This window comes from Hirundo rustica, chromosome 8 (assembly GCF_015227805.2).
Source record: "Hirundo rustica isolate bHirRus1 chromosome 8, bHirRus1.pri.v3, whole genome shotgun sequence".
NCBI classification, from domain to species: domain Eukaryota; kingdom Metazoa; phylum Chordata; class Aves; order Passeriformes; family Hirundinidae; genus Hirundo; species Hirundo rustica.
Window position 1 is genome coordinate 23,898,266 of NC_053457.1, and position 12,084 is coordinate 23,910,349.

Sequence of the window (12,084 nt, forward strand, 5' to 3'; positions counted from 1 at the left end):
GGGCATTGCTAGGAAGCATAGTTCTCAAAGACGGCATTAGGCAGTAAAGATCAAGAGCCTGGATCTGTGAAAGCAGCAATGGTTTAGCAGTTTGGATGTTGATTCTGTATTTTTCTCCCCTTCTGGTACCCAGTTGACCTCCCAAGCTTTTCTGCTAGCGGTGGCTGCTGAAAAGAGAATTTGGTCCATCATTAACTGTTGCCTTTTTTAGCAAAACTGTGTACCCTTTGTCCAGCTGTGTCTAATACTTGGCAGGCTTTATACTTGATTTTAATTTGGATATTAGTTTGCCTGTGGTCAGACTGTATTGAGAACTGTTTATAGGTGCTGATTAATACATGGAACATGTGCAGCCTTAATTACCATATGAATATTTACTGCATGCTGCCTGTGATTGCTGTGAAGTATTGGCAAGAGACTGAATTGTACAAATGACAATGAGGCCATATTTATCTTAGACCCAAAGGCTTTTAGGGCTTGCAGTAAATTTGCTGCAAAAAATAACCCAGGCTTCTTCTTGGAGTGTGTGTATTATGTTTCTCCATCTTGTCATGAGCACACCCTGTTAACCTCACTTCTACTGGGGACATGAGTGATGCCATCCCACCCTGGCCAGTTATATAAAATAGGAAATCTGCTTCAGTCCTTTTTAATGCCATCCCAGTGTCCACCCTGCAAGCAGGAGTTTCCCATGGTTCCTGGGACTGAGGTTATGGTCAAGTGTTTTGTGTAAACAGTTTAGGTGCCTGGGTGGACTGAGTAGGGATAAAGAGCAGCACTCTCTTAACCTCAAAATCGTCTGTTGATAACTTTTTTCTGAGCTCTGAGTTATTTTCTCTGAGACTTTACTTATAAAACAGAAATCTCTAGGCTTTGAACAATGTATTTGTTGTAAGATTACTGTGACCCCAAGGGCACATGTTCCAGATTTGCCTTGGAGAGGAATATGTAAAAGAAAAACACAGTATTTACAAATTTGATTAGCAGGGTATTCAGAACTCCAAAGAAAAGGTCTTGTAGAATTCATTGGTGAAAATTCTATGCTTCCAAGCTGGGACATGTGGGGCTGCTGCCAGGCTTCCGAGAACAGAGTCCTGCAGTCCTGGACAGTTCAGTCTCTGTCACTGGTGTTCATCCAAGCCATTAGAGCTTTGGCAGAGCATGAAATTACAGAAAGGCAACACCTTTTGTGTGACACCTGGTAGGTGGTACCTATCCATGTTTCTGCTTGTGGCCAGCAGTGGAATTGCTTGAGTCTGCCAAGGCATTGATGGAAGACGAATCTCAGGTGCTGCTGTGTTTGCTGCAGGTTCAGAGTGTGAACAGATACAGTGATTGCATGTCAACTGGCATGCAGGAACTGTCTTGGCCTCAAATCAAGGTTGGATCCAGCATCCTAAGGTCTTTCATGTCATAGTCTGGATGCTGACAGGCTGAACCACTTTGAGAGGAACAATTCCTAGCAGGTTCATACTCAAACAATATAATCAGGGGGAAAACTTCACCAAGGACATCATCTGAGGACCATACTATCTCTGGAAGACTCTTTTCTTCCATGGAAAAAAAAAAGGAGACCTTGTAACTGGGTAGTTATTTCAATGTTCTGTATATATTTAGGACTTGCTGCCTGCTTCCCACCGACCCCCTACTGGCCAGGGCTCAGTTTTTGTGAGTGGAAGCTGACGACTCTGGAGGTATCTGTGATCCTTTGTCCTGCTGTCTATCAGGTGCAGAAGGATGGGTATGACACATGAACCATTCCAAAAACCATAGCAGATGTTCCTGACCCCAGACACACTGAGTAATTGCATACTGACAAGTTAGGGTGTAGTTATGCGCAACATATTTTGCAAAACACCATTCACAGCTGAAATAAGTAGGTTTTCCCAGTCATAAGAGAACAACTATTGTTGCTTCAAAATTTTGTATTTAACAAAGTCAAATACTCTGCATTGTGCTTTCCCACACACAGGCTCTCTGCTGCAAGGCTGTGATTTCAATATGTCATCCAATATGACAAGTTAAACAAGGGAAAGACTGTCTTTTACTTGCCTGAGAAACCCAGAAAACCATGTGGTAGAAACTGATTTTGGAGCTTTTCTCTCAGGTCATGAGAGCCTCCATCATCAGAACACCATATAGGAAGAGCTCTGCTGAGATAAAAGGTCTTGTCACCATTTTTGGCACATTTTGTGAGAGGGTTATTCTTAGGCCAAAAGGAATTACCCTAGAAACAGAAATGAATCATCATGCAGCTGTAATTAAATTTCACCTATCCAGAGAGATTTAATTTGATTGATTTGGTTTTAAGTATGGGCATTGCATCCCAAGTACAGTAGCATTGCTGTGTGCAGCTGAAAAAACTACAGCAGTGTTTGGTGGGTGAAGTGTTTCCTAAGCCTGGTGGGGTTGTCTGCATACTGGCCATGAGTGTTCGAGGCATAAAGCCTGTAGTGTGTAAGTTTCTGTTCAAGTGCCCAATGCTGTCATTGCTGCTGTTGCCTTTGCAGATCACTAAGAAGCAGTGTTGCTGGAGTGGGGCTCTTCGACTCGGCTTTACTTCCAAGGATCCATCGAGGATTAACCCTGACACTCTGCCAAAGTACGCGTGCCCTGACTTGGTTTCCCAAAGCGGGTTTTGGGCCAAGGCTCTGCCAGAAGAGTTTGCAAACGAGGGGAACATCATAGCCTTCTGGGTGGACAAGAAGGGACGGGTTTTCTACCGGGTGAATGAGTCCGCTGCGATGCTCTTCTTCAGCGGCGTGAGGACGGCAGAGCCCCTCTGGGCCTTGATCGACGTCTATGGGCTCACCCGTGGAGTGCAGCTCTTAGGTGAGTACCTGGTGATGTTAAACCACCCCTGATAAAGGGCCACCCTGACACTGCCTGCCCCCTCTTTGTGCTGGGACAAGTACGGGGAAATGGCTGTTGTTCCTCCCCGGAGCATCTCAGGAGCTCAGCCTGGATCAGTGGGTGTTTGAAACTCAGCGTGTAAATATAACATCAGTGGGAGGTGGGAAACAGCTGCTACAGTATAGCACTAGAAGCCATCTCGAAGTAAGTGGATTTCTGCTCAGAGGTGTAGCTCTGTCAGAGAATAGTCTGGAGTGTGTCATATACCTTGTAAGGCTTTATACCATCTTGTCCTTTCCCTGTGCCAAAGTGGGGAAGTGCATTTTCTGTACTATGGTTAAATCCTTCCTGGATGGCACTGTGACAATTTTTTGTTAGGTTTAATGGACAGATTTGAAACATGGCTATCTTCCAGATTACCTGAGAGAATCTGTGGCTGGTTTTTCCAGGATGTTGCTTTCACAGAGGAGTTTGATTTGTCCTCTGAAGTCTGAAGGTTGGATATACAGTTAGGGTTACAGGATGAGGAGTGCTGAGTGCCTGTGTCATTTGCCATCCTCAGGTGACATGAAGATAGTTTGGCATTCATGAGGACTCAGTCCAGGATGCACAGGCTGTCAAGGTTTGGGCTTTTTGAGTTTATACATCTTAGAAGAACTGAAAAGAATCTCTGAGGACTGAGGGGCAGCAAGGTTGCTGGGGGACCAGGAGTGTCAGCACACAGCCTTAGAGTTGGCTTTGCATTGTCACTGGGAGGCAAATTACAACACTTCTCCATGTAACAGCAGTTTCATGGGTCTTCTTTTCACCATGGAAAAGGTTAGATGGTACCTTCAGGAGCTGAAGTTCCTTCTGAAGATGAGATGAACTAAGGCTGAGAGAGATCATGGCTTTTTCCTGCCATGCAGCCTGTTGGTCTCTATTAAACTGACAGCTTCATGCTGTATATCAAAAACTTCAATTAAACTTCTTTCTGACAGTTCTGCTTCCTTTCTGCATTCTGTGCTGTAGTAAAAAAATATAGTGGCAGGACTACCCATAGCAATCAACACAGCAAGGAAGAGGGGCGTATGTTCAGGAGATGAAGAAATGAGACTGACCTTGTTGCAAAAATTCCTGGTCCAAGATTGCACAAGGCAGAGGAATTGAAGAATGTCTCAGCAGCTTTTTCTTTTTTTAGGTGCAGAAAGATTTATCTTTTGTTGTGAATCAGCTTGAATCAGAGCCACTAGGCAACTGTTCATAGGCCAAGGTGGTGATATTTGAATTGGGCTGGAGAATTTGGGCAAATGTCAGGCCAAGGGTTCAGTTAGCAAGAGCTTACAAATGACTCCAAGTCCTACGGGTGTTCTTGTGAGATTTGGCTCCTCAGGACTACTCTGCCTGATTAATGAGGGTCCATAACTCTGGATTATGTGTTTCCTTTCAAAACACCCGAGAAATCATTTCCTATCAGTCATCTGCCCCTGCATTGTGCTAGCATCTTCCACATCCCCTTTCACAAGGAAAATGTGACTTTTGCCAGCCACTGACTTACCTCTAGTCCAAGAGACTCCCGACTCCTTGGTGGGTATGAAGTCCCTGAATGAAGCAAGCAGCTTCTGAGTTTACACAGTTGGCGCAGAGCTCAGAAATGTATTTATAGCTTGTTCCAGCAGCCTTCAGCAGGCTTTAAGCCTGAAACTGTGCTGAAACGGCTTCCACCCAAGTCCTCTCCATCTCCATTCATTATTAAGCAGCACTAAAAGTCAGAGAAGGGAGATCATCAGCTGCGTTGCCCCTGGATCCTATAGACGTTCCCATTACTATGCTCTGCATGCCTGCTCTAGTGTAGCAGACCACACATATAGCACAGGACAATTTGCCAAAAACTCCCGGGACTTGACAAATGAATTTCATAGCTTAGCTTCAAACATATGGTCGAATTCAGCCTGGTATGGCATGCAGGGCATCTGCTGGAGGCTGGGGATGCTGGAGCAGTATGCTGAACAGAAGAGCCTAGCGTTTCAGATTCCAGTTCAGTGATTTATTGCCCCCTAACTCCAAACATCTTCCTTGTTCTTAAGTCTCACTATTTTCTCAATGCTTGTAAGGTTACAGGGTCAAGCTGCACCCCTGTACAGTCTCCATTTGCTTTTATGTGTAAGAATCTGACCAAAAACTTTACCATTTCTGGTGTCTTTCTGTTTATTGCAGAATTACTCTCTTCCCACTCCCAGTAATGTAACACCACTTCCAAAATGAGACTTGCCAAAAGAAAGACCTGCAGCAGTAAGTTTTGTGTCACTGCAAGATCCCAGCTCTGCAGGGAGATGGACAGTGTGCATTTATGTTCCCAGAAGTGACAACATCCAAAACTGCACATTTTTATTTTGCTCATCTGCATTACACTGGCAAATCACTTCCAGCCCAAATAAGGAACTCAGTAAAACAGGGTAATGACTTAGGCTAGTGACACTTTTCCTGTCTTACAGATTTAATAAAGAAAGACTTGAATGAAGGGAGGTCCAAAGCCTGTGAGAATTAAATTACTTGCCAGAGCAAAAAGTGTCATCTGCCATCAGCCTTGTCTCCCAGCTCAGTCCTGCCTCTCTCTCTAGCTGCATCGCAGGCATTACACAACATTCTGGCATCACTAGAAACCAGCTGGTTGGTACCTTAATTTTTCATTTCCTTCTGCTTATGGCTTTACCCACAGCATCAGCCTTACTGACAATTACCCGTGTGTCAGTACTGCTGTCACTACACAGGTGTGTGTGGCTGTCACAGATGTTCCTGGGTCTCTGTCCTTGCTGTATGTTCAAAGGCAGAGCCCTTCAAGCAGCTTCTTTGCCAGCTGCATTTTGAAGTGAAGCAGGTGAAAAAGGCTTGCACGGTCCGCTGCACCGCAGCCAAGGGGAGCTGGAACTGAGCTGGGACCGTGGTTTGCTGTCACTGCTGCAGTGATTCAAAAGGAGGGGCTGGTTTAAATCCACCTTGAGGTGGCTTCAGCGATGAGGTTCACGGTGCTGACTGTCACAGGTGAGAGGCTGCTCCTTGCTCTCCTCTCCCCACATTATAGAGATGAAAAGGCTTAAATTCGCCCAGGAATCTGATCTCCTCTGAGCACAGAGTCTCGGATGGTTTTCTGCCACAGTGTGAGGGCCTGCATAGAGGAATCTGTGGCAGTGGAGGGCATGCATGTTCTGTGTTTTAGGGCATGAGTTTCAGTGTAGGTGCAGGCGTACATGACCTGTAAACATGCCCTTATACAGTGACTCTCCTGCTGATGTGCTCAACTTGCAGGCAGGATGGTTTACAGCTCTGCTTTCCTTTTTGGGCAGCTAGTTTTGCACAAGTGCACTTTTACATTCCAGGGTAATTTAAAGTAATATTTACTAAAAATGTGGCTTGTCCTTATGTTATCACTTCAACATACACACATGCTCATTCACACTTTTTTAAAAAGAGTCCGAGAAAAATGGAATATAAGCAATCTGCTGCCTTGCTGCTATAATAAAGCATTAAAAAAAAAAAAAAAAAAAAAAAAAAAAAAAAAAAAAAAAAAAAAAAAAAAAAAAAAAAGGAAAGGCCCAGCTGTTTAAATTCTGGAGTCTTCAGAGCCATGGAGGAAGGATGGCAGCTGATGGGAACCAAGTTATTGTCTCATACTAACCTGCTCCTTTCAAGCACTGGGCTTGAGCCTGGGATGTGCACTTTCCATGGATTCCCTGCAGGACAGCAAGGTTGGCAACTTCCCTCAGTCACGTGTGCATGATGAGTGTTCTCAGCATTTTCCTTTACCTTTGGTGGGGAATTACAGGTTTACCTCTTCTATATGGTGCCTTTGTGAAAATCACAACTTTTTAAAAATTATTTTTGAAAATCACCCCGTTTTTTGGGCAGTGACGTTGCAGCACAGCACTGCAGAGTGGTTAAGATGGGAAAAGTCCTATGAAGATCATCTAGTCCTACCACCTTGTGTCTTTTCTTTCAAAGCACAATGCTCTAAAAGTACAGAAAAATGGGGCTGCAAAGCAGTTATGATTCCAGCATACTTCACTACTCACCCTGTGTTTTCAGTGGGATAATGTGAGGTACACTCTGCTCATTTTCCTTGGTCCCATTCTTTGTTAGCATGATCAGAAATCACACCCCTTTACTGTTTATTACTCTGTTCACACTCTTTTCCCATCCAGCAGTATTTTCATTCATGCAGTGTTTTAGAGTATTCTTGGTCTTTTACCAGTGCAGGCTTTGAAAATCAAGGATAATTTTATTTAATTGGCACACTGAGAGGTACCTGTTGAAAGCAAAGTCTCAGCACATCTTGTAAATATGTGAAAAACTAGTAAGACCTTGCAAGATTGGAAAATTTTAAATTCATGGGAGTTGAATGTGCATTTTAGATTTACCTGAAGTAGAAACATATATAGTGTAAATATATATTTCAGTCATAAATATATCTACAGATCCTATGAGAATTAAATGGAAGTTCTGTAAATTGCATTAGATATTTGGGAAATCTCTTCTTTCACCAGATCCGCTTCTTATTGTTTTATGTTTGCAAAGTATCTAATTCAAAATGTGAACTGATCCTGGATGGAAATGTACCCATCTTATGCCTCAAGCGGGTGTCTCTTTGACAAGGAAGTTGTACATTTTGTAGGGAAAGAAAGAAATGTTTTTCTTTTATGTGGTTTGAATCTCTAGCTCCCGGCCACCTTTAGAAGAAACATTAAATAAGCCTCAAATGAGGTAGATTTATGGGCAAATTTCAGGTGTTAATGGTATAAGACTGATGATAAATCTAATTCATTGCATGCATCTGCAGTTTTACTGTGTGGTTATTACTATTTTATTTTCCAAGTGCAAAGCTTATTTTCCATTGCCCATGGGAATCCATTTTGTTGCTATTCTGACACGTGCAAATAAGCAGACTGATGTGCCGGGAGTGCTTTGCACTAAACAAAATGGATAATCAGATATGACTGCAGTGTATTTTTATAGGGTATTGTTGAAAGTGGAAGCTATAAACAATTAATCCTTTTTGTGGAAGTCTGCGACTATCTGATGGAAAAGCATAATAAGTGCTTAAACAGAGTCCTACTTAATGAACGCAAGATACACAAGACCTGCAACCAGTCAGTTGTCCTTGTTTTTCTCCATCTCCTAAGGAGAGAGAGAATTTAAATTGCTCATAAAGTTTTATTGTCTGTAGCTGTTGTCTCTATGGCAGCTGCAGGAAGCTCTCTAACACAGCTGAAAATGTGAAAACAGTTTAATAAATAGCTCATCTCTTGCCAGTTTAATTAATCCCTGCTTTGCCCTAGCAAAGCAGGAGGGAAGTGTTTCTCCAGGTGCAATGGGCACCCAAAAGTCAGCCCAAGGACCCAGGCAGCGTCTTGTGCTTGAGGGTTTGTAGTTGTCCAGCTCTGCCTGTCTGGGTTGTGATGAGGCTGCTGGACACAGCACTTTCAGGCAAGCCAGAGCTCCTCTTGGCTGTGTGAGTGCAGTGGGGTTTTTTCTCCTCTCTGTGTTTGACTGCCAGCAGTGGAGACTCCGTGCCCGTGAGCTGGGGCAGGCAGCGTGCGCCTGTCCTCACGGTCAGAACGCGGCGTTTGGGCTGAGCAGCCAATGGCAAGCACCAAGTGAGTCAGAACGGGCAGAGGCCAAGTGAAATAGGGTGTCTGAGGGATCAGCACTTCAGGGTCTGGATGAGGTGTTGAATTACAAAGTTGCACAGAGGCTCTGCAGGTTGCTGGTATTTCATCAGCGCTGCGTGTCGGATGAGATGTTGTTTTCACCTGAAGCACCTTTGCCTTGGCAAGAACTCTTGGAGAGAAAGGCATTGCCACAGGTGAACAGAAAGAACAAAATCTGACACATAATGTGCTATAGGGCACTTTATATCCACAAAAAGTCCACATCAGCGTCAAGAGAGCCTGCAAGTGTACCTGGGTAGGAATAAATTTAAAAGGGAATAGTCTGGCTTTTATTGCCCAGACTGAGAAGAATGGAGACTGCCACAGGACAAAACGACCAGTGGAAAAATGCATTCTGTGCTGTAAAGTTTCTTTAGTTCTGGTAAGCTGAAATATTGTTCCTAACACAGGCAAGAAGGGCCGCTTTACCCATAAAAACCCAAGGAAATATGAAAACTCTGACAATTTTAAGTGGTGTTTATGTTATGGGTATGTTGTAGTTCAGATGCTGACACTGCAAAGAAACGCCCCTGTGTTAAAAAAAACTGGAGTCTTTACATGAAATATGTGTTGTGATGATTGATTTGGCTGTTGCTCTAAGGAGATAAATGTTGCTGGTTTACACTAAGAAGTTTATCTTGGCTTTGCTCTGTGTTGGAAGTGTGGAAAGTAGAGTCTGGAAACAGTGGTTCCAATTAAAAAGCTTTTGACTTTCTTTTACTTCTACTAAAGGTATAAACTTCGTGAACAATTGCATGTATACTGAATTTAATACACAGCTATAGTTAGTTACAGACATTTCTAGCATGGGCAGGGCTTAGAGAATAATAATCCACCACTAATGTAACATTGTATTCTTTTGACAGACCTTTCAAAGAATTCCTTACATTAGCAAAGATTTTAGCTTTCTGATTTAAGCTATTTGGATATCTATGCTTTTTTTTTTTTTTTAATGCACTCTATTAACTGATACCTAATGCTACATATAATTGCATTTTAATTAGTTTGTCTAATATAGTTCCTTTTTTAAAATCTGTAAGTAATAGGTGTCTTTAAAAAAAAAAGGGAGAGGGAATATGCTGCGAAAGGAAATTAATCTTTGCAACTTTCTTAATACCTTTCTCAATTCAGCCAAATAGTTTAAACTGTTCAAACCTTGGGCTGTAATGCTGAACGCTAATTCATCTTCATTCATAAAGCTGTAGCTTGACAAAAAGAGTGCATTTGGAGCTGGGGGTAAGTTTTGGATGTGAATTGTGTGATCTGGTAAAAGTAAACTTATTGTGCTAATCCTACAATTCCAGCTATTGCAGCTGTTCCAGCTGTGGAGGCCCTTCCCCCTAAGCCTGTATGACAGATGACAGCTAAACACTGCTCGTATGATAAAACTAAACACTGTCTCTGTGCAGTATGGCTCTGCTGGCCTGAGACAGCACTTTGTCATTTCAATGTCTAATTGGCCTCATAGCTGCTGAATATGCAATTTACTGTACAGAGGATGTGATTTTGTTATCCCTGTAGGTGTCTGGGTTGTTAAACAAGTTTGACACCTTTAATAAAATAAAATAAAGTTGGGGTTTTCATCCAAACCAGCAACAGAGCTAAAAATGGGGTTGCTCTCTAGTCCAGTCTCCTCCTTTTTTTTTTTTCCCCCCAAGCTGCATAAGCAGAACTGTTGTTGAGCTCAGCGTAGAAGTCCTTACCTATAGCCCAACTTTGCTCTCAGTTTTGCCAGCCTAAACTTGTAGCTACCTGTGGAGTCACTACGAGTTTACACTGTGAGCAGAGTCTACCCCTGGGATTTTGCTCACTCATCCCTTCTTTTTGGCCAAACACTAAGCAGCAGAAACTCCTCAAGACCTTGTCTGTCTTATCCTGAAGAAAATAAAACATGTTGACTGTGCTGATTTTTGAAGCTGCGCTGATCCAAGCCAGAACTTCTGCACAGTTTTGGTGCAGATGTTACATCAGTTTTGCCTGTGATGCAGATGATCCTCCAAGGTGCTGTGCTCAGTGAGAGCCTGGGCTCTTCTCTCCTACTCAGACATTTAGGAAAATCTCGATCTTGCATTCTTCTATGATGCTCTCTTAATTGTATTTTCATAAATATGTTCTTCCGACAATAATTTTGATGTTTCATCTCTGCTGTGGCTTTTGGTGAGAATATCACACCTTGTACTGACATGCACTAGATAAGTGCTTCCTCCCGTTTTCTTGGAAATTATAGCAGGGTAGTGTTGGCAGAACTTTGTGAAATTTATACAAAACATTCCATGTCTATTGGCTAGAACAGAATGTCCAATCACAAGTTTTGATTCTCAGACATAAACATCGTTTTGATGTTAAAGGCCTTTAGGCCTTTTTTTTTTTTTTTTTTTTTAAATTCCATTCCACCTGCTCATATTAGATTTAGAAATTAAAATTATTTGGGATTGGTAAATTTTTGGTCTGCAGCTAGGGATGAAAGATTGGTAAAACAGATTGCTAGCCACTGACTATGCATTTAAGTAGATGAAAATCTTTTGTGATGCATCTGGCTACCAGTGTGACTATTCACAGACGATTAATTCTCTTCAGGAAAAAAAAAAAAAAAAAAAAAAAAAGTTTAATTGCTCTATCTTTTTAAGAGGATAAAGACTACTCCAGGGAAAAAGCCTTTCAAATCCAATAATCCTATTCCCATGCTGGTGCTGTGCCAATAAATACTGCACCACTCACAAGGAAGGATCTGAAGCTTCTAAAATCTTTGATGCAGAGTGTTCCCTCTTTGTCTGGCCAAGGCCAGGGGACCCCAGCACCTGTGAGCCCCATAGGTGTTCTCTTGAACCAGGAGACTGGTGACAATTTATTCAGTAAGTTTCTGAAGGCATTTGCCCTTCCTCCTCATTCTGCAGTGGTGTTTCCCTGGTTGATTTTCGTTGCTCTCTCTGGTGTTTGTAGGCAGCAGCCATCAGTCTCCCGAGCCCTTCCCAGACATCAGCCATCCGTTCTGTCATCCCAGCATGGCTTGTGCGAAAGCGTCTTTTTGACAAAAGCATTGGGCCTTTTGCTTTCTGCTCATCTGTAACCCTGTCTGTTCTAGATAGATCTTACTCAATGTTTCCATACGCTGGAATGTATATGCTCGTGTCAGAGGCGAGCCTTGACACTGCCTGCGTTTGTCAAAATGCATTTTTATTGCTTCATTCCTGACATGGTAGAGTCTTAGGATCTTGTCTGTAACATCCCTTGGCCATTTGGATGGAAATTGTCCTCATCATGGAGATCAAAGACAGAAATAGTTGGAAAGAAAACTGAACTAATGAGAATTTCACTGTGGAGCTGCAGGGACCCATAACTTCAACTCAGCCTAATTGTGCACTCAAGAGAAATACATAAATTATTTGGTTTTGAGCCATAATCATTATTATGACTATTTTTATGATAATTCCTAGTGCTTCAGTTTTGGGTGTGATACCTAAAAGATCAGTGCTCATTTAGAGAAAAAAAAACCGGACAAGATGTGAAAAGTCAAAGTAACAATCTGATGGTGGGGCAGAGAGTGCTT

General features: G+C 42.5%; 1 protein-coding gene across 5 annotated transcripts in view; it reads left to right on the forward strand.

Annotated features, from left to right (window-relative positions):
• NEURL1 (neuralized E3 ubiquitin protein ligase 1) overlaps nucleotides 1-12,084 on the forward strand; it is a 144,797-nt gene that overhangs the window by 86,007 nt on the left and 46,706 nt on the right. For all 5 annotated transcript variants that reach the window (XM_040072075.2, XM_040072077.2, XM_058421656.1 and 2 more), the window contains exon 3: nucleotides 2,511-2,832. In XM_040072075.2, the coding sequence (XP_039928009.1) occupies nucleotides 2,511-2,832 (322 nt within the window). The remainder of the gene's footprint in view (nucleotides 1-2,510; nucleotides 2,833-12,084) is intronic.